We start from the raw sequence: 22,228 nt of genomic DNA, 5'->3' as shown, positions 1-22,228 counted from the left end.
TGTAGCGCTCTAGGCGACCGCCTAAGTCGCTTAATGGGTTGCGCCGGCCCTGTCAGAATCATCTCCACCACCTCTTCCTGTTGTTTTCTCCCAAAATACCAGCATCACCTTTGTCTTACCTAGATTGAGCTTCAACCTGCTAGCTTTCCTCCTAGCCCAGTCTCTCCATTGACTTCCAGGGACTTTGAGTTAGACCCTGGGGAATCAAGCAAATCTGTCTCACCTTTTGTGACTTACTGTTCTAGGGATCTCAAAAAAGTTTACTTCTTACCAAAAATGGGTCAAATGCTAGTCCCACCGATGTCAATAACACATTCCCATTTAGGAAGGAAGCAGGTGCCTGGGGCAGCCAATGGAAAGGGGCAGCAGTGCGTCCATTGTTGGGGCAGCAGGTCCGGAGCGGCGGCAACTCGGCGGCGGGTCCTTCACTCGCTGTCTTGCTCCTCGGCAGCACTTCGGCGGCAGCTCAATCGGGTCCTTTTTATTTTGCTGCTTGGGGTGGCAAAAAAGCTGGATTGCTACTAAGATTAGCCTGTATCTGATCTAATCTATTTTAGGATTTTAGATAGTACCATTGCCATAATATGTAGTGGGTAATCTAGGCACCATATGTTCTGCGTCGCCTTTCCATGCTCCCTTGACATAGTGGTGTGTGACAGTGTTAACTCTGAATTTCCCATTATTTCATATAAACAATGATTACCTTAAAGGAACACTGTCAAATAACGTAGGTTCCCAAACTAGCTACAGTATCACCGTGTGCTGGTGCTATAGCAGCTTGGCTATGCAGAACACTGGTGACAAGCAAACACACTGCCAGCTGCCTGCCACCATTTATTATCCTAGTGCCCAAAGCTTTGGTCCCCATCAGCATTTGGAACTACAGCTCTTTCTTCCTTTTCAAGCTGTTGTTCCTACCCGTAATGCCCTATCAGAGGCTGAGGGAGTGCCATCTGTGGCTGCAGGTTACAAGTCCTTAAGATCAGCTCTGAGTATGATTATATAAACTGCAGAAAGAAAGATACGTAGATGTCTAAAGATACGTGGACCTTGAACAAAACTACTGAACAACTCCCCCATCCACCAATTTAACATCCCACTCACTAATTACCATCTCTAATCTTAAAATTTTCTACAGTTCCTACAAAGAATCTCTCCATTTTCTGATCTCTGAGAAGTCCTGGTGAATTTGAGAACAGTAAAGCTGAAAGATAAAATAAATAACTCAGAGAGGCTTATAGAAAGAAGATGGCAATCAATATTGGTCTAGTGGTCAGTGCAGGTAACTAGATAGCAGGACTCCCCTGGATCCTCTCTGGAGCTCTGCCATTGACTTGTGCCTCAATCCCTCCAGTAAAGTTAATGGCAAAAAACCCACTGACTTCAATGGGAACAGGATTAGCCTCCACATAGACTATTTAAGAGGAAGAATAGGGGTGTGATTAAGGTCCTAGTCCAGGAATCACAATAGCCAGGTTCAAGTACTAGTGCCTCCTGTTTGACCTTAGCCCCAATCACTCTGTAATGTAGATCCCAGTCTGTATAAATGGGGCTAATACTCCTTCCTTTCTCCCACCCTTCTTCTGTGCTCTCTATTTAGATTGTAAACTCTTCATGCCAGGGACTGTCTCTCACTCCATTCATACAGCACCTAGCACAAAGTGGGGAGGGCGAGATGCTACCATAAAGCAAGCACTAATTAATGAGTGGCTTTGGACAACTCACTTGATCTCTTTGTGTCTCACTTTTCTTTATCTACAGAATAGCATTTAACAAAGTATTTCTAGGCCTTTCCACCATACAGATTAATACTGACTATAAACATTCCTCTATTTCCCCGAGGGTTGGGAGGATTCATTTACACTGGTAACAGTTATGGCAAACTAGATATTGGGTAAACTGTCCCTCCTGAAGAGAGCTACCGTGGCAATGAAGATTTCCCAAGCAGGGGCTACTGAGGATAGTTCCCAAGTGTGGGATGCCCTACAAATCCCCTGGCTGAGCACAAGGCTGTTTTAGTGGGCAGAAGAGCCCAGCAATGCCAAGTGTTCTCCTTGGTAAGGGGCAAAGGGCAAGGGGAGCTTAAGGCTGCAACACAAAGTGTTCATCTGTTTCTAGCTCATCAGCTATTTTGCCCCATCTTCCAGCAAAGGGAGAAAGGCAGTGGAAGAGCAGGGTGAAAGGAAAAGTGGATATCAAAATAATGTTAAAAGTGAAGGGAAACAGCAAATTGTGCAAAGGGGCATAAAATCCCCTTGAAAGAGGAGCTTTGTCCCTAATCTGCCCCCTCCTCACTGATTGCAGCACAGAACAGGGCCAGGTGCAAACCATCAGCCTCAGAGTCAGCTGCTAGCAGGTGATGAGGAAAGCATCCCAGGTGTTTTCCAAGAGCTGCTCCTGTGCTGGGGCTGCAGCCCCTCCTATATAACCCCTGCATCTCCCTATGAGATGAGTTGTTCTGGGTGGTTTGTCTCTCAGCCATGAAATTGCTTCTATTGCAGCCAGGCTGGTCCTTTTGCAGCATGTGGTAAGGGGGGTTAGGGTTGTGTATGGGGAGGGTTCTGTTTGCTGTGCTGGCTTCTGAGCATCTTCTTTCTTGTTTGCAGGCTGCTTCTTGTACTTGGTTGCCTTATAGTGCCCTTGACAACTGGTGTTAATAGTTCCATGGCTCTAGACTTCCCAGGTAACCAGGGTATTCTCCTGAGCATGGTGGAGGTGGTGGACTTGTCTCTAGGCTGATCAGATAGTTTTAATGACCCTGAGGTGTGCTCAGAACTAATGACTCCTCTCTTCATTTAGAGGAGTGAAAGAAAGGCTTTATCATAGTTAACATTCAAGCTGTTAATGTCTAGTGCTCTGTGTTGCAAGTTTCTGAGTGATAGCTGTGTTTGTTTTTGCTTATACAGACTATGAGTAGTCCTTGCATCTGATGAAGTGCTTTCTAGCCCATGAAAGCTTATACCCAAATAAACTTGTTAGTCTCCAAGGTGTCACAAGGACTCCTTGTTGTTTCTGTGTTGCAAGGAGTTGATATGACTAATTATGCATTTCCTTTTGTAGGGACAGTATCTTGTTATAATGACAAAATGTTGATTGGGTTACCCAGAGAGCTTGGAAGCAACTTCTGGCAGGTCCATGTAGCTGGTATGTATTGCTGCATATCTGGCTGGATTTTTTTCAGGGCAACATCTAGCAGCATAGCTGACCTGTCTCTTCTTTCTAGATGCAAGAGGTGAAGAGATTGTAGACTGTGACTATGTGGTGGATCATGAGAGGCTGACTCTAACTGCTCTGTATGTGAACTGCACTAGACTAGAGGTAAAACTGTCCCTCTGCTTTAGGAACACGGTCACTTGATACAGGCTCTGAAGTTAGCTTGAGGTTGATGGTTACTCCTGAAAACCAGACCACGTGGTGCAATCCTTGGACTATGCATGGCATGAAACATTTCCACTTTAAGGTGAAACCTTAAAATAGCCAGTGAAAGACTTCCCCAGGCCAACTTCTCTGTTGCATACCACTGTCCGAGTATTAGTACAGATATAGAGTCTTGTGTGTGATGACTTGAGACCCATACTGAGCCCTAATCAAAGGTGTCAGACAACCCAAATGGCTTACCTGATTAAGCATTAATACTGCTGTGCTTGCCTACTTATAACTAACCTTGTACCTTCTATAGACAAAGTTTTACTCAATTGACAGTGGATGTAAAGTTTGGACATATACCATATGTGAAGATAAGATCTAATTGCTGATTGGAGGCAACATCTAGCAATGTAAAAATATGCTACTGTATCTTACTCTGACCAATGTGTTCTGTTGCTATAGCATGAGAGACACCAGCTGAGAATAAAGCTGCTGCTGCTTAACAAGACAGTTGCAAGGGACAAGAATGTAACCTACAGTATTGGTTGTGATGCTCTTCAAGCAGATGATGTCATCCCTACTACTTTTACAGGAGCTACAAACTGTACTAAAGACTTCATGGCAGTAAGTGGAGCAGTCTGACAAGCCCTTGGAAATGTAACTGCTCTTACCTGTAGAGATGAGTTTGATAACTCAATGGCTTCTCAAATCAAGCCTTAAAGATGATATGCCTGTAGATTCTCTTCTGTAGGTAATAAGTGTGAGGAAAGAAGACTGGTGGGTGGATTTCCCCTTTCTGGTCTCTGGGGAGACTCCGATTAGTAACTGGAGTTGTATGTCTGTAAAACCTTGCTGGTTACCTTTGACTGACTGTCTTTTGTATATGTTCCAGTTAGGCTGTGTCAAGCATATCCAGTGTATGTGGACATCTTCACTGGCTACTGATTAGAAGCTAGGAACATAAGTACACTAGACCTACAAGGGAAAGTTGCATTGATGCCGTTTTCCTCTGTTCTCTGACATGCAGTAGCTAGAGGCCAAATACAGCCCACTTGCATTGAGAATAATACAATACACCAAGCTTCCATTACTGTAATGGATTGGAGGTTCCTAGTCTCTATTGCCATATACTGTTTCTTTACCTGTTAGAACTTTGTGCCTTGCACTCAGCTGCTGTCCTATTCTCTTTCAGGTTGTATTTCCAAGACTCATTCCCAGCTTTGCTGATGAACATGTGGTATGACCTTTGTATCAAAATGGGGGTTGGGGTGTCCAAAATAGCATGCCACTAAACTAATGTTTTGCCTGCAGAAACTACTTCTGTTACTTGCCAAAGTAGTTTGACCAGAGTCTTGACCAAGTATATTTCTAGCTTTGGATAGCAAAGCTGCAACTGCTAAAGCCTTAACCAGTATGGATAAACTTTTTTTAGATTTTTCTTTTTTTGCTTAAATTTAAGCAATCTTAGGCCTTAAACCAAGTTATAATATATTTTAATTTTTTTAGATCTATTAAAATCACTGAAGGAAGAATAGAAGTTTGGAATTCTAAAGAAACTCAAACCACTGAGTTGGTGGTGGTCACTGCCTAAGCACCTGGAACCAAAATTCCAAAGTGCCAAACAAGCTATGTGCCTGCTCCTGTTTATCTATGTCAGTTTAATGACTAGCTCATTCAAAGTTAAGAAGATCACTGGGACATAGGATTTCCTGTTTATTGTCTCCTCTTCTCTTCTCCCCCTTCCCCCTTTGCAATCTGAGGCATGAGAGGATGAGTCCTGCTAGTTCAAAAAAAGTTTCTGGTTGTCATTTAACAATCCATTCAGGTCACTAAAGATCCTGATTCTGTGTCTTAATAGCCATTAACTTGAAATACAAACTATTTTCATAAACTTTTTTTGTGTATCCAGAATGTGCAAGGTAGCTTAACTAAGAATAAAACACCTTTGAATGGAAACTGGAATTCAATTAACTTGACAAATCTTGACTAATCACCTAGCAAACTCATCATTCAGCATTATCTACTAACAAACACAGTAAACTATAAATCAAAGCTATGTAATTACTTAAATGTGTATAGTTATCCTTCTGGATACCAAAAATTACTACATGTAGTATAAAGGCTGCCACAGTGCAAATCAGTACCACATAATGGTTATACTACTGAGAATATTTATTTTAAATCTTGTTTAGCATTTATTTTCATAATTGACTTTAATCAAGGTCTCCTGCTAGATTCTAACTAGGTTTAAAAACTAGTGACTTCAATCTAAATCAATCCACCCTAGTCTCAGAAGTCTTAAGGATAAGAACAATGACCATACTGCTTGCTAAGACCTTGTCTGACTAACCAGAAATCTCAAATTGCAGACTACAGAATCTCAGATGGCCTGGATACTGTCCATAGATGATGGAACAAGAACACACAGGCTAAGCCTTTGGCAAGCCATGCAGCAAGGATACACATTCCTAGCTGACAGCAACAACCTAATCTTCCAGGTTTCTTTTGGTGCTACTGGAGTCACCTCCTACAAGGTAGGAGCTTTAGAGGAGAACTAGGAAGCTAACAAAAAGGCAAAACATTTTCCTATGCAGAGAAGTGGGTTTGTATAATGCCTGTAAATTAATAAATGTCCTAATGACCTAAGCATCTTTAATATTACCATGGGTCACTGTTAGTAGCTTGGCCTATCTTGTCATAAGGACAGTAGTGAGATCTCTACTGCTGACTCTCAACAGCTGTAGCTTGACTTCTGGCTATGACACCATGTGGTGCATGAGGCCTTAGAATGGAGCTTGTTCACCCTTTCCAAGAACTCCCCTGCATAGGAGTAACAAACAGCCAGAGTGTTACTCCAGTGGCTACTTCTGCCCAAACCCCAACAGCAATTTAAATGGCCAATGTGCCCTGCAAGACCTCTCATAACATCTGAAGTCTCTCCAGAACTGCAGCCTAGCTTATTGAATCCTAATAGACTTTTTTAATGCCAACACTGGAAACCTCACTATGAATAACCTGATGTTCTCAATCATGTCTGTCCTCTGCAGCAAGACAACCAGATGCTGTATACTGTGGCACTCAAGCTTTCATATGGGCCTCCTGACCAGCGACTAACTGTAGAATCAAGAATGATCTGTGCACCAGGTAAAACTTCCTCTCTTCACCAAGGAAGCTGGCCCCTCTGCTGATCTAGAGGGACTTGTATCTTAAAACTTCTATAGAAACTAATAGAGCTACTATTGCAGGTCCAGCAACCTGTAACTCAACACACATGACTGTTGCCATCCCAGCTTTCCCAGGGATCCTCTCAGCTGTGAGTATAGAAAACAGAAACATTCCCATGAATGAACTCCAAGCAAATGGAATTGCTCTGGACACACAAAGGGGAGTGAAACTGCACATCAACAGAAGAATCCTGAAGTCCAGAGTAAGATCACTACAGACTAGTAGTATCTCCTTTAGGAAAGGTCACAAATGTCATTTTCATTTTTGAAAGATGGAGTAGAGAAGGACTTAGTTACAAAAACCAGACTGAGACATCTGGAGTCAATACCAAGGCACTGACTAGATGGTCAGTCCTTCTCACGCCACCGCTTGGCAACTGTCTGAACCTCCCTCAGACTCAACCCCCACACACAGATCACCTCAATCTTCCTAAGCATAACTTCTAATACAGCTAAAACGGTCTCCTTCCTGACACAAGCCCCACCTCTACCAGCCCTCCCCAGATACATCTGCTAAAAATCTCCCTTGCTGACCATTCTAGCAATGTCTCCTGTCAGACTACTCCTTGCTACCTCATCAAATTCAGGCTGCTTGTTCTAGCATCAATAGTTCTGATCCTTCTCTTGTCTTATGCCAGTAGCTCAACGTCTGTGCTCACCTGGAGAGGCTTCATGTCTGCTACATGCTAATCATGAAGCACCCTCCTGGAATTCTCCATAAGGATAGAGATCCTCCCTAATGAATAAGATGAGAGGCAAGGACAAGAGGAAGCTAGTCTAATATCCTTAGATATGAAGGGGAGGGAATACCATTCTGTGTTCTGCTGATCTTGTCAGTTTTGGGTCAGGAATGGTTGTGTGACAGGGGGCATCAGATTGCAGCATGCTATATTCTAAGTAAGAGTTCAATTTGAAAGAAAATGGACCACATGCTGATTCTGCAGGGTCAAAAGTGCACTTGAATGGCTCACTTGGAACTTCAATCTAGGTCTAACATGCATAGTTCCATGAACAGACACTTTGGATCTAGTCTTACTGATTTAAACTCTCCAAATCCCTACTACTTGATCCAGGAGATGTATTAAATGGTTGAGAAGTATCTTTCTGAAACACTAATATTGCTGGCTAGATTAGTCCAGTTGAAATGACCCTCAGATTCAGAGGCGAAGTGTTTAACTTTGCTGCAAACACAACTACTCGAATATGAAATGTCATGGCCTCCTTTCTCTTCCAGCTGTATGAGGAGAGCTGCTTAGGGCTTCAGTCATACATGGCATCTCTAAGGCTAACTTTCAACTTCCATGGAGAAATGCTGTCAATGGTGACTTATCCAGAGTGTCCCTGTGACCAACATGCACCAATAGGTAAGACAGTCCATTCTTCCTGGGAACTCTTCCTGTAGCAGTGCAGTTTTAGCTGTCCCTGAAGTACTGATCTACAGATTGACAGTGTTGCAAGTCAGTGGCTCCCTGAGATGAATTTCCTTAATGCAGGAGACTGAGTAACCCCACAGCACATTACTCTATGAATCTGGGGCTTCTATCTTTGATAGGAACATAATAGTTAAGCTCAACCTATGGCTAAAAGTGCAGATATGTCTGGTGCAGACTCCTAGTAGCTGGCAAGCAAAATGCCCTATGTAGGGACTCAGCATCTTTGTCTTGGAGCCCATTTAGTTGAGGTCATGTTTCCTGGGTCTATATAGATGCCCTTTCTTTGCTGGTAAGGACCATTTCTTCAGTTGCTATTTGGGTCATCTGGACATGACCCACTGCTTGGTGATCACCTAGCTCCCCTGACTGTCCACATAGTAATGACAGCTCCTTTTCATGGGGATGGCAGAAGGCACAACAGATCACAACTCCATCTCTGAGGATTCCCTTCCCTCCCCTCCCCCCCCCCATTGCTGCTGACAGGCTGAACTACTAGAGGGCTTTGTTCTGCACTGCTCATCTTCTCCCCCCTCCCACCCCCCCTTATACTCAAGAATTGGCTCTGGTGCTGAGACACCCAGCCCTTGCTTACCTGCCCTATGGGGTAGGTAATAAACTAGAGGCATACACCAGGTTACCCTGTCTGAGTTGATTAGGGCAGGCTAATGGGTGGACTCCAGCCCACCCGCCAATCTGTTTCTTCCTCAGTGAGCCATAGAGCACTGCTTTGTGAGCAGTTCTGGGTCGTTGAGCTTCTCAACATGAGCTGTTGCAGGATCCTTGCCCTCCAGATATGCTATACAAAATGGAGACCAGGAACAATCCAGTTAGGTGCAGAACAACTTAGGGTAGTCAGGGCCCCTGTACACACAGCTCAGCTAAAAGACTCTACTTCCTCCACTGAACTGAGGCAGGGACTGCACAGCACCATGTAGTGGAGTCACCCTACAGCAACCCATGCCCACCTCCTTGAATGTTTCAGCTGCTGTGTGCACTCAGGATGGCTACATGGACTTTGAAGTACTCAGTGACAGGACAAAACCAGCCCTAGACTTGGATACCATCAGGCTAAGAGATCCTACATGCAAACCAGTCTTCAAGTCTCCCTCAAATGACATGGTTCGGTTTCATGTCCCACTGAACATGTGTGGAACAAGGCAGAGGGTAAGTGTCCAGGACAGTGACCGCTAAAGGCGCTCCAGTGGCAGGGCAGTCACTAACACTCCTGTATCCCCTGTAGTTTGAAGGCGAGAGGACCATTTATGAGAATGAAGTTCGTGCTTTGTGGGCAGATCTACCACCACGCAGGATTTCTAGGGACAGTGAATTCAGGTCAGTCCACAACTCCACCAGTGAGAGCTGGTCACAACACTAAGCGAAGTGACTGTTCAAATTGCTGGCTAACCTTGTGCTGAGATGCTGAGCATTCTGTCTTTCAGGCTGACAGTAGTGTGCACCTACAGAAGTGGTGATGCGTCCCTGAGCGCAAGGATAAGCAGTCTCCCTCCTCCAGTTTCTTCAATAAACCAGGGTCCTCTCTCCTTGATCCTGCTGATCTATCCAGGTAAAGCTTGCCTCTAGCTGCAAATTATGGCCAGGGCAGAATGAAGTGACTCCCACAGTCAAAGGAACTCTTCAGTCCCTGATATCCAAAGAAGTAGACCTGGAAAGCAAAATGTATCTGGGAGTGGCATGAATCCTTCACAGCTGATCTGTGACTACATTTGTTGTGGGATGTTTCTTTTATTTTTTATATATATATATATATATATATATGAGAGAGAGAGAGAGAGCCTCTTGCTATGGGGGAATCCAGTGGGGATGCCAGGGAGAACAGTAAGCCTCCTAAAGCTATCTACTGTTCTTCACATCTGAAGAAGTGAGGTTCTTACCCACGAAAGCTTATGCTCCCAATACTTCTGTTAGTCTTAAAGGTGCCACAGGACCCTCTGCTCTTTTTACAGATTCAGACTAACACAGCTACCCCTCTGATACCTGTTTTCCCTTTGTAAGGAGTTCAACTAAAGCACCCACTAGATGTGTCCTTCTATGCACATACAGTATCCAACTTCTTACATAGTTGGCTTATTCCTGTCTCTAGATCAAGATTCCTGCAAGAATTACTACCTCTTGTGTACTGGGCTGTCTAACTCTACCACACTTGGTTTTTCAGATGACTCCTACTTGCAGCCCTACAGTGATGACCAGTACCCCATTGTGAAATATCTACAGCAACCAATCTTCTTGGAAGTGCAAGTTCTGAACCGCAATGACCCCAACATCAAACTGGTATTGGATGACTGTTGGGCAACAACCTCACAAGATCCAAGCTCTCTGCCCCAGTGGAACATTGTTGTGGATGGGTAGGTATAATGCAACTGCTGCAGGAACATGGGCAGGCCAGCCTCACCATCGTGTTTCTTTGAAATACAATGCAAAAGCTTGTTGGATCTGTGAGCAATGTGACTTGTACTGTGAGGCTCCTCACATGGATGTAGGAGCAAAGGGTTGCTGTCTGGTTAAGATCTGATCTCACAAGCATAGGTCATTGTAGCATTTGGTCAAGCTAGTCCTTTAGACACTTCAGTGCACATGCTCAAGTGCAAATTCCAACTGTAACTCAAATAATAGTTCACAACTGAGTGAATCAAACCCTCAATTAATTGCTGTCCTAATGCAGGCCTGCAAGCTCTGGCAGACCTCTTGGAAACAGTATTGAGGGTCTCTTGTGGGCAGTGGACTAAATATTGAACTTTAATGTTAATGAAGCAAACATTCCAAGCATCTCCTCTCATTTAACTCTCTTCTATCTAAGAAACTGCCTTCTTCTCCTCCCCTCCCCCATGACTTTCAACATGTCTCTCCTGTAGGTGTGACTATGAACTGGACAACTACAGAACTGTATTTCATCCAGTGGGCCTAGCAGTCAGCTATCCCAACTATCGCCAGAGATTTGAAGTGAAAACCTTTGCCTTTGTCTCAGATGGCAAGGCTCTCACTAGCCTAGTAAGTGCAGTCCCTCTTGTAGTAGCTAAATGCTAGGGGCTTCCTATGCACCAAATGTCTCTCCCTTATCTTTGCTCTAGGTGTACTTCCACTGCAGTGCGCTACTCTGTGACAGACTTCATCTGGATTCCCCTCTGTGTTCACCAAGATGTCCTCAGTCAGCCAGAAACAAACGAGGTAGGAGCTAATCACTGTTGGCAACTAGAATATCACAGTAAACATGCTGTCATACCACAGCAGAATCATAAAATGTAGGTGTGGAAGGGAACTTGCTAGGTCTTGTAGGCCAGTCTCCTTAGTCCTGGTTCGGTGCAGTACTATCTAATCTACCTCTGACTCTTGAACTACAACCAGTGGCAGATTCTGCAAACCAACTAGGTAACTTGTTCCAGTGCCTAACTATCCTTACAGTTTGGAAAGCTTGCCTAATGTCTAATCTAAACATCCCTTGCTGTGATTGAAGCCCCTGATTTAGTCCTGTCTTTAATTTATATTAAAAAAAAAGTGACCCAGCCCTATTATCAGTGGGGAGGTCTAAAGTATGTAAAAGTAAGGTACCCCTCAGTTGTCTTTTCTGGACTAAACAACCCACTTTACAACCTTTGTAGGACATGGCTTTCTAGCCCTCAAATAATTTCTGTTCTCTGGACAGAACTAGAATATAGCCAGTTAGCTTGCTAGATTAGTGGATTTCCATGACTTCAGTTACTCAGAATCATGTGGTGACTGATCTCTTGCAGATATTGTGATGCAAGCAGAGAACTCTGGTGTAGCAAGCTTACCTGGTCCTGTTATCTTTGTAGCAGAGGAATGGCCTTCAACCCAAGGTATGGAACAAATGCTCTTCTCTTTACCTAGCTGATGCATGTTGTTGCTAATGCAAATTTATTGCCTAATGGTCACTAATTTGTGGTTCTACCTCTTCTCCCTACAGAAGAAACTCAACTGAGAGATGGGGCATGGACCACTGTAGCAGCAGCTACAGTGATCCTTGGTCTGATGGTCACTGCACTGGTGTCTCTTTAAAAATCTGAAGAGGACAAAAGCTGTAATGGTAAAGTGAGACACTAAATGATTGACAAAATAAACTGCTGATACACTAATTCATGGTTGACTCTCCTTATTTCAGAAGTGGCTCGTTTCAATACAAAACTAGAAGCTTGATATTAACAGAAGCAAGTCAGACTTGTCTGAACTAGAGAGGAGCCAAAACAACCAGCAGGTCCCATGGTAAAAAATTTTAACTAGCATAATTGCACTAGCCTGACAACTGTCCCAATCTTATTGCCTAATTGTCATAAATACCTATTCTACTATACAGCTGCTCCTTACTGCTTAGTTAACGTAGTAGGGTAAAGGCACTTGTATTGCCAGCCTTTCCTACAGAAAAAGGAATCTAAAATGAGCCCAATCTCTCCTTGGTGCAATCTCAAAGAAAACTAACCTACAGTGACTTGTGTCATAATTAAGGTGACAACCCAGGGACTTGGTCTTAAGTGTAAGAGCTCCATGTTTCCTCTAATCCCATCCATAACTCCACTACTAGAAGTTAGTACTCATGACCACATTAGCAGCAGCAGGGTAGACCTGCAAGAGTCTGAGTACTAGCCCTAAATTTTAGGGGATTTTGTGTTCTCTATCCCAACAGCATCATGTCTATCACTAGTGAAACTAACAGATCATAGTGCATATTGCATAGTCCATTTGCTTTTAGTACCAGACACTAGCTTTTTATTAAAAAAAATCCTTCTAGTAAATGTTCTGTCTGTAACCCTTCTCTGCTACTCTTCTAGTTTACCCAAGCACTTGCATGGCTGAGGTCTAGAGCTACACTGTGTAGCTCAAGTGTCATGGCATAGCGGTGGTGACTCTTGCAGATACTAGCCACTAGAGTAGGCTTAAACTTAGGCCAGCAATATGGATTTCATAAATCTGTCATCCATAGCTGTGGCCTACTCTGAATACAAGCTTCCAAACATGCAGCAGCAGAGAAACTATGTAGTCCAGATTCCAATGTTGGCAATAATTGCCCTAAACTAAACATAGAGCCACACAGCAGTCAGTGACTGGCAATGGACCTAGACAAGTAGACTCCTCCAACACAAGATGTTGCTAAAATTAACCCATCACTTCTACCTGAGTCTCTGACAACTACACAAAGGCTCAGGTATCCACACTAAATGTGGAAAGTGGCAATTGATCAGGAATATGCAGCTTCATGCCAAAATGAAGGGAGAAATTGGGCTTGGTTTTTTTTTTTTGGCTTGTTGCTGCTTTTTATCAGCTCCTGGCAAGTGGGGTGGGGGAAGAGTCAGGGGTACACAGCAGGCCTGCCACAGTCTCAGACTGCACACCAGGGGGATCTAATCATAGTGTTGGGGTTCTTAAGGATTGGCTTGTTTTGAAATGGGATTAGCTTGATTTTTTTTTTTGGCTTATTGTGAAAGTCAGGTGCTTATTTACCAACTTCCATGTGGTAAACAGTGGCAAAGCATATCTCTAACTGAAAATTTAAAGATACCTATTTACTCTAACCATAGCCTTAGACCTTCAAGCATAAAATCAGTGAAGGTACTGCCATAAAGAATAGAGCCATCTTCTTACTAGCAGCTACCATAATTACTTTTCCTTAAAGTGAACTCTTCATCAGGCTATCTTCACCCCATTCAAGGCTGAGTAACTTGCCTGCCTTTTGTTTTTAAGCCACCTGAAAACCAAACCTGACAATTGCAGCATTAACTTGAAGGTCCTCTCCTCTGGGACTGGACAGTAGCTTAATCCTGGTGTCAGACATAACTATACTAGCATCTAATTCTAAGGTGTTAGTATTCTTCACAGCTGCTGCTTTCCTATATGTGCAAAATTGCAAGATAACTAGTTCCATGGAAGTACCACTTATTACATTTTCCTCCAAAAAAAATTCTTAACTGCTTTCTCCTAATAAATGAGAATTTAATTGGATAAACTGTCTGAATTGTGATTCTCTCCCCCCCCCCCCTTTGCTTGAATAACTGTAAATATCTCACTGCTTTCCTCCCCTCACGCAATCCTTTAGCATCACTATGCTCTTCTCCTAAGGTAGCTAGAGACTGTTCCTCTTGCTGTTTTGAAGATCTTCGTTGGCATGAGTGACTATTCTTGTCACCTAACCCTACTCATTTCTCATCTTGTATATCAAGAGAAGCTCAAGTAATAGCAGTGAGGAAGCACTGTTAGAGTGCTGGCAGAATCTGAGGGGGCTTCCACTGAGATTTTTTTCCCCCCTACAGTACTTCTCTGGGCAAATCCCCTTCCTTCCTCTAAGAACTGCAGTAGGAGTTTATATGTAGTTTTCTGTATTGTCCACACTGTGAAAGGGGTGCAAAGCGATGACAGTGAGCAAATGCACTTTTCAAAGCTTTAGTATATCACTTAAAATAGCATGGGGGAAAGGAGACTAATGCTAGTCTCATATAGCCAAATTTCAATTGCAGTGTATGCATTATGCTTGCAAAGAGTACTATTATACAGATAATGACCAGACCTAACCTTGCTAGTGTTCTTGGTAGATGAAAGCAACCACCTCTAAAATCAGCATACCCTCTGCTATTCTATGGGTGTAGTATTAAATCCAATGCAAGCTGGGGAATCAACACAGCCCTTTCTTCCCTCAAAGCAGTCTGTCCATATAAACAACAGCTCTGTCTACAGTTGTATGGAAGCTACATAAACAAGCACAGCCACCTCTGTTGGCCAAAGCACTTGGCAGTAGGAGTTCTGGCAAGGATGTCAATGTGCCATTCTACTACTGTAAAAAGTGGGGAGGGAATGGTAAGATCCTGCTGTCAGGGGTAGCGGAAGGAAGGCATGTGGCAGCTGAAGAGGCTGGCACCCTTCAGGTGATTCTCTTAGTACCTGGCCAAAACCAATCTGCATGGCTTCCAACTAGCCTTACCATGTGGGTGAATGGATGAGTTCATTGCTGGGTTTTCTTTACACAGTACCCAAGCAATCAGTACTGTATAACATGCTAGTTCTTAGCAGGACTGCTTTGGATGTGGGTGGGGGAGGAGTGATGCCCACATTGGTACAAATGACAGGATTCTACAACTGCCCCATGTGACTTATGCAGGGGGGAGTGTGAATACAGGTTCAGCCCCACAGGGCCTGTTCTAGTGAGCAACCAAAGAGAAAAAAATTTCTGGAAGAAGCGGGTGGGGCCCCCTCTCTGCACAGTGGCTCATCTATTCCTGTGCTGTAGAAACAACTAAATTGTCATGGGCATTTTCCCCAGTGGGAAATAAACCAGCATACTTTAGGGGACTCCACCTCAGTCAAAAGGAAATGCAGGGGGACCAATGAAAGCTAACAATCTCCTTGTGTTTCCCCGTTAGCTTTTCTCCCATGCTAGAGCATTAATCCAGCCCAATGTCCATCTCCAAAACTGCAAATGCATATCTTGTCAACAGCTGCACAGCTAGTGGAGGAATTCTCTAATCCCCTTCACTACTGCCCTTACTAGTAAAGCTTCATTTCCTATAGCTCAGTGTTTTTGTCATTTGTGGACCCCTAAAATTTTTCAAATGGAGGTGAATGAAATTCACCCTGTGGCCTGCGGACCTCTACCATAGAAGTCTTAGCTATAATTGTTGCACATGCTCAGCACAGCATGAGACATGGCATGAGAAAGGGCACTAAACTGTGGGCATCTGTGGTAATGACAACACTTCCAGGTTTTGACTTGTAGGCAGATGTATTTGCATACTTTTGATTAATCAGAAAAACAGCATGTCTTTTCTAGGATCTGAAACTTTTCATTGTCACCTTTCCTGGACCCCTTAGACTCAGGCCTGGTCTACACTATGACTTTAATTCAGATTTAGCAGTATTAAATCAAATTAATCCTGCACCCGTCCACACAATGAAGCCATTTATTTCAAAATAAAGGGCTCTTTAAATCAATTTTTGTACTCCACCCCGACAAGCGGAGTAGCACCAAAATCGATATTATCATTTCGAATTAGGGTTAGTGTGGCCGCAATTTGATGGTATTGGCCTCCGGGAGCTGTCCCACAGTGCACCATTGTGACCGCTCTGGACAGCAATCTGAACTTGGATGCACTGGCCAGGTAGACAGGAAAAGCTCCGTGAACATTTGAATTTCATTTCCTGTTTGCCCAGTGTGGAGAGCATAGGTGACCACAGATAGCTCAGCTCATCAGCACAGGTAACCATGCAGGCCGATAATCAAAAAAGAGCACATGCATGGACCGTAGGGGAGGTACTGGACCTGATTGCTATATGGGGAGAGGATTCAGTGCTAGCAGAACTTCGTTCGAAAAGATGAAATGCCAAAACTTTTGAAAAAATCTCCAAGGGCATGATGGAGAGAGGCCACAATAGGGATTCAGATCAGTGCCGCGTGAAAGTTAAGGAGCTCAGACAAGCCTATCAAAAAACAAAGGAGGCAAATGGTCGCTCCGGGTCAGAGCCGCGGACATGCCGCTTCTACACCGAGCTGCATTCAGTTCTGGCGGGGGGGGGGCCGCCACCACTACCCCACCTCTGACCGTGGATTCCGAGGTGGGGATAATCTCATCAGCTACACCTGAGGATTCTGCGGACGGGGAGGAGGAGGAGGAGGAGGACGAACTTGCGGAGAGCACCCAGCACTCCATTCTTCCCAACAGCCAGGATCTTTTTCTCAGCCTGACTGAAGTACCCTCCCAAGCCAATATCCAAGACCATGACCCCATGGAAGGGACCTCAGGTGAGTTTACCTTTTAAAATATAAAACTTGCTTTTAAAACAAGCGTTTTTTAATGATTACTTTGCCCTAGGACTTGGGATGCATTCGCGGCCAGTACAGCTACTGGAAAAGTCTGTTAACGTGTCTGGGGATGGAGCGGAAATCCTCCAGGGACATCTCCATGAAGCTCTCCTGGAGGTACTCCAAAAGCTTTGCCACAAGGTTTCTGGGCAGTGCAGCCTTATTCCGTCCTCCATGGTAGGACACTTGACCGCGCCATGCTTGCAGCAAGTAATCTGGTATCATTGCATTACAAAGCCTGGCAGCATATGGTTCCGGTGTTTGCTGGCATTCAAGCAACATCCATTCTTTATCTCGCTGTGTAATCCTCAGGAGAGTGATATCGCTCATGGTAACCTGGTTGAAATATGGGAATTTAATTAAGGGGACAGAGGTGGCCGTTCCTACTGGGCAGTTTGCCTGTGGCTGAAAAGAAATCCTTCCCTGCAGTTAGCCAAGCGCGGGGGGGGGAAATTGGCCCTGAGCTTTTCGCGTTTGGCTAGCAGGGATCTTCCCTATTACCAGCCACGCGGTGGGGGGAGGGGTACGTGATCATCCCAGATAATTCATGGCGGGAGGGAGGGTGGGGGGGTTAGTTTGGTTTCTGCAGGGATCTTCCCTGATACCAGCCATGCGGTGGGGGGAGGGATAAAGCGATCATCCCAGAAAATTGGATGTGGGGGTTAGTTTGTTTTCTGCTGCTGAAGGTTAACAGGAAAACCACAGCAATCAACGGGCTTTGCTTGGTATGTAGGAAAGGAGGGCGCAGAAGCCGAAAGACAATGGCTTACCATGGCCGCATGCAAGCTGAATTCTGTTGCCCGGACCTGCGTCTGTGATCTCTAACACCAAAGCCACAGTCAGTCAATATTAAGATGGAAAATGCGACCTTGTACTGAAATCACATGTGCTATGTAATGTGAATAGTGTTGTTCACCATGAAAGAGTATAAGCATTGTTCTGTAAAATGTATCATTTTAAAAACTTCTCTCCTTTTTTTCAACCCTCCCTCCAGCAGCTGCAAATTTTTCAAGCCTCCCTCCTCTGTCCCGAAGGCTATCTCAGATAAGGCGGTGGAGAAAGAGGACGCGAGACGAGATGTTCACGGAAATAACGGAATGCACCCGCAATGAAAGAGCTCATTTGAATGAGTGGAAGGACACGGTATCTAAATTTAGGAAAGATGCCAGTGAACGTGAGGTCATGAGGGGTGGCAGGCTGCAATGCTGGGGCTGCTGCGTGATCAAACGGACATGCTCTGGCGTCTGGTGGAGCTTCAGGAATGGCAGCAGGATAACAGACTGCCGCTGCAGCCGCTGTATAACCTCCCTCCCCCCTCACCATGTTCCATATCCTCCTCACCCAGATGTGTAAGAACACGGGGAGGGGGGAGGCTCCATGCACCCTCCCACTCCACCCCAGTGGACAGCCCAACCAAAAGGCTGTCATTATATTGAATTTTTTCAGTGGCCTTTTACTTCCCTCCTGTCCTCCTCCCAAACCTCACCCAGATTACCTTGTCGGTTCTCTCCCTATGTTTATAATCAATTAATAAAGAATACATGATTTTTAAACGATAGTGACTTTATTTCCTTTGAAAGCAAGCTGGGGGAAGGGGGAGGGTAGGTTCCTTACAGAGAATGAGTCAATAAAGGGGGCGGGTTTTCATGAAGGAGAAACAAACAGAAATTTCACACTGTAGCCTGGCCAGTCATGAAACTGGTTTTCAAAGCTTCTCTGATGCACAGCGCTTCCTGGTGTGCTCTTCTAATCGCCCTGGTGTCTGGCTGCGAATAATCAGCAGCCAGGCGATTTGCCTCAGCCTCCCACCCCGCCATAAAGGTCTCGCCCTTACTTTCACAGAGATTGTGGAGCACACAGCAAGCAGAAATAACAATGGGGATATTGGTTTGGCTGAGGTCTGAGCGAGTCAGTAACAATCACCAGCGACCTTTTAAACGGCCAAATGCACATTCTACCACCATTCTGCACTTGCTCAGCCTGTAGTTGAACAGCTCCTGACTCCTGTCCAGGCTGTCTGTGTATGGCTTCATGAGCCATGGCATTAAGGGGTAGGCTGGGTCCCCAAGAATAACTATTGGCATTTCAACATCCCCAACAGTTATTTTCTGGTCCGGGAAGTAAGTCCCTTGCTGCAGCCATTTAAACAGATTAGTGTTCCTGAAGACGCAAGCGTCATGAACCCTTCCCGGCCAGCCCACGTTGATGTTGGTGAAACGTCCCTTGTGATCCACAAGTGCTTGCAGCACCATTGAAAAGTACCACTTGCGGTTTATGTACTGGGTACCCTGGTGCTCCGGTGCCAAGATAGGGATATGGGTTCCATCTATCGCCCCACCACAGTTAGGGAATCCCATTGCAGCAAAGCCATCCACTATGGTCTGCACATTTCCCAGAGTCACTACCTTTCGTAGCAGCACCTCAGTGATTGCTTTGGCTATTTGCATCACAGCAGCCCCCACAGTAGATTTGCCCACTCCAAATTGATTCCCGACTGACCGGTAGCTGTCTGGCGTTGCAAGCTTCCACAGGGCTATCGCCACTCGCTTCTCAACTGTGAGGGCTGCTCTCATCTTGGTATTCTGGTGCTTCAGGGCAGGGGAAAGCAAGTCACAAAGTTCCAAGAAAGCGCCCTTATGCATGCGAAATTTTCGCAGCCACTGGGAATCATCCCACACCTGCAACACTATGCGGTCCCACCAGTCTGTGCTTGTTTCCCGGGCCCAGAATCGGCGTTCCACGGCTATAACCTGCTCCATTAACAGTATGATCTCCAAAGCACCGGATCCCGTGGTTTGATAGAATCCCATGTCCATATCCTCATCACTCTCGCTGCTGCGCTGCCGTAGCCTACTCCTCGCCGCCTGGTTTTGCAGGTTCTGGTTCAGCATAAACTGCACGATAATGCTTGAGGTGTTTACAATGTTCATGACTGCTGTCTTGAGCTGAGCGGGCTCCATGCTTGCTGTGGTATGGCGTCTGCACTATTCACCCAGGAAAAAGGTGCGAAACGGTTGTCTGCCATTGCTTCCCTGGAGAGGGGGGAGGATATACCCAGAACCACCCGCGACAATGTTTTTGGCCCCATCAGGCATTGGGATCTCAACCCAGAATTCCAATGGGTGGAGGAGACTGCGGGAACTATGGGATAGCTATGGGATAGCTACCCACAGTGCAGTGCTCCAGAAATCGACGCTAGCCCCAGTACATGGACGCACACCACCGAATTAATGTGCTTATTGTGGCCACATACATTCGACTTTATACAATCTGTTTCCAAAATTCGAATTATATAAATTCGGATTAATCCCATAGTGTAGACATACCCATAGTCTGCAGACCCCCAGGGGTCCATGGACCACAAGTTGAAAAGTGCTGCTCTATGTGATTAATAAGCAGTACGGGCACTCTAGGAACCATCTCTGCAAGTAATCGAGTACCCTCAATGCCTGATAAAGCCAGTAACTGCTAAGGGGTGGCAGCAAGTTGCAGGGCCTTTTCCCTTGGTGAAGAACATTCTGGGAGCAGCCAGTCACCTAATTCATTTATGTAGGGAAGTGGCCTGGACAATGAATGCACTATTAGCAGCAGAATTAAACGAAGTCTATCTGGACTCGTTGGTTTCTGTATAAAATTGAGGCACTAGAAGTTGCTCGTTTTCAAAGCTACCTTTTAGGAAGATGGATATTTGAAGTATTTCTATAGCTGCATTGTTCCTACCATGGCAGTTAAAGGTCTGTTGGCATTTCCTTACAAATCCTTTTTCTTTTTCTTCTTTGGAAACAAAGTCACATCATTCAAAGCTAAGATAGAGAGAGAGGCCCAGATCCTCAAAGATATTTAGGTGTCTAACTCCCATTTCTTTAAATTACCTTTGAGGTTCTGGTCCATCCTGCCTTGCAAAAGAGATGCCAGCCTTAACTTTGAATTTTCCTGCATTCTCTGTGTTAGTTTTGGAGCAGAGACATACCTTGTCAAACTGGTGTTGGAGCTGATTTATGGAGTTCACTATCAAAATGTGCTTCCATTGTCTACCTGCTACATTTTGAAACAAGAACCTTTGTGATTTCTCCCATGCTGCCCCTCACACCTGGGAGGAGCTCCCCATAAACATCACAAAGTCACCTCATTATTTACCTTCAAATCCCTCCTCAAAGTCTCCTTTGCTGTGATGCCTATAAAAGACTCGACTACACTTAGGCCGCTGGAGTGCTGAGACCACGGCCTACCATGCTGGGCAATACTGTTTCCTTGTATTCACCTGTCTGATTGTCTGTGCCTTTCTGTTGTCTCCTGTCTTATACTTAGGCTGTCAGCTTTCTGGGACAGGAGGTGTCTTTTTGTTCTGTTTGTACAGTGCTTAGCACAGTGGGGTCCCAGTCCCTGATGAGGGCTTCAAGGCACTATGGTAATACAAACAAATAATAATTGTAGAACTGGGACTGCATTCAATATTGGTCTAGTGGTCAGTGGAGGTAACTAGATAACAGGACCCTGGATACCTCGGTGACTCTGCCACTGACTTTTGGCCCAATCCATCAAGTAAAGTACCTGGGTTCAGATACTAGCTCTTCTCTCAGCTTCTTGGTGACCTTAGCATTAATCACGCTGTAACATAGATCCCTGCCCATATAAATGGGGATAATAATCCTTCCTTTCTCCCACCCTTCTTCTGTGTTGTCTATTTAAACTGTGAAGTCTTTGGGCCAGGACTGTTTCTCACTGCATTCAACCGCACCTAGCACAATGGGGCCCTGATAACGGGGGTGGGGCAAAGTGCTACCATAAAGCAAATGATAATTAATAACTCGCTTTGGGCAAATCACTTGATCTCTTTGTGTCTCACTTTTCCCCATCTCTAGAATGGGGTTTAACAATGTGTTTCTAGGCCATTCCGTCCTACAACCATTCCTCTACTTCCCCGAGGGTTGGGAGGATTCATTCACACTGGTAACAGTTATGGCAAACTAGATATTGGGCAAACTGTCCCTCCTGAAGAGAACTACCCTGGCAATGAAGATTTCCCAAGCAGGGGCTACTGAGGATAGTTCCCAAGTGTGGGATGCCCTACAAACCCCCTGGCTGAGCACAAGGCTGTTTTAGTGGGCAGAAGAGCCCAGCAATGCCAAGTGTTCTCCTTGGTAAGGGGCAAAGGGCAAGGGGAGCTTAAGGCTGCAACACAAAGTGTTCATCTGTTTCTAGCTCATCAGCTATTTTGCCCCATCTTCCAGCAAAGGGAGAAAGGCAGTGGAAGAGCAGGGTGAAAGGAAAAGTGGATATCAAAATAATGTTAAAAGTGAAGGGAAACAGCAAATTGTGCAAAGGGGCATAAAATCCCCTTGAAAGAGGAGCTTTGTCCCTAACCTGCCCCCTCCTCACTGATTGCAGCA

General features: G+C 44.9%; 1 protein-coding gene across 1 annotated transcript; it reads left to right on the top strand.

Moving 5' to 3' along the window:
• The first annotated feature begins 2,475 nt into the window (after window positions 1-2,475).
• On the top strand, window positions 2,476-12,072 carry LOC128844656 (zona pellucida sperm-binding protein 2-like). Its single transcript, XM_054042559.1, has 18 exons — window positions 2,476-2,527; window positions 2,607-2,683; window positions 3,061-3,144; window positions 3,224-3,318; window positions 3,829-3,990; window positions 4,559-4,603; window positions 5,736-5,900; window positions 6,414-6,510; window positions 6,612-6,793; window positions 7,825-7,954; window positions 9,006-9,187; window positions 9,264-9,355; window positions 9,463-9,587; window positions 10,197-10,386; window positions 10,894-11,029; window positions 11,110-11,206; window positions 11,770-11,856; window positions 11,964-12,072. The coding sequence occupies exons 1-18, from the start codon at window positions 2,481-2,483 to the stop codon at window positions 12,053-12,055; spliced, it is 2,085 nt and encodes a 694-aa protein (XP_053898534.1). The 5' UTR covers window positions 2,476-2,480; the 3' UTR covers window positions 12,056-12,072.
• Window positions 12,073-22,228: the final 10,156 nt, after the last annotated feature.

The sequence above is a fragment of the Malaclemys terrapin genome, chromosome 10, assembly GCF_027887155.1.
Source record: "Malaclemys terrapin pileata isolate rMalTer1 chromosome 10, rMalTer1.hap1, whole genome shotgun sequence".
Lineage (NCBI taxonomy): Eukaryota > Metazoa > Chordata > Testudines > Emydidae > Malaclemys > Malaclemys terrapin.
Note: the sequence above shows the minus strand (reverse complement) of the source record. Positions and strands in the feature narration are given on the sequence as shown.

Coding starts and splice junctions, on each gene's coding strand:
- LOC128844656 (XM_054042559.1), top strand. CDS start 2,481: ATGAAATTGCTTCTATTGCAGCCAGGCTGGTCCTTTTGCAGCATGTG. Junction 5,901..6,413: donor CTGGAGTCACCTCCTACAAG/GTAGGAGCTTTA, acceptor TGTCCTCTGCAG/CAAGACAACCAGATGCTGTA. Junction 11,030..11,109: donor GCAAGGCTCTCACTAGCCTA/GTAAGTGCAGTC, acceptor TCTTTGCTCTAG/GTGTACTTCCACTGCAGTGC.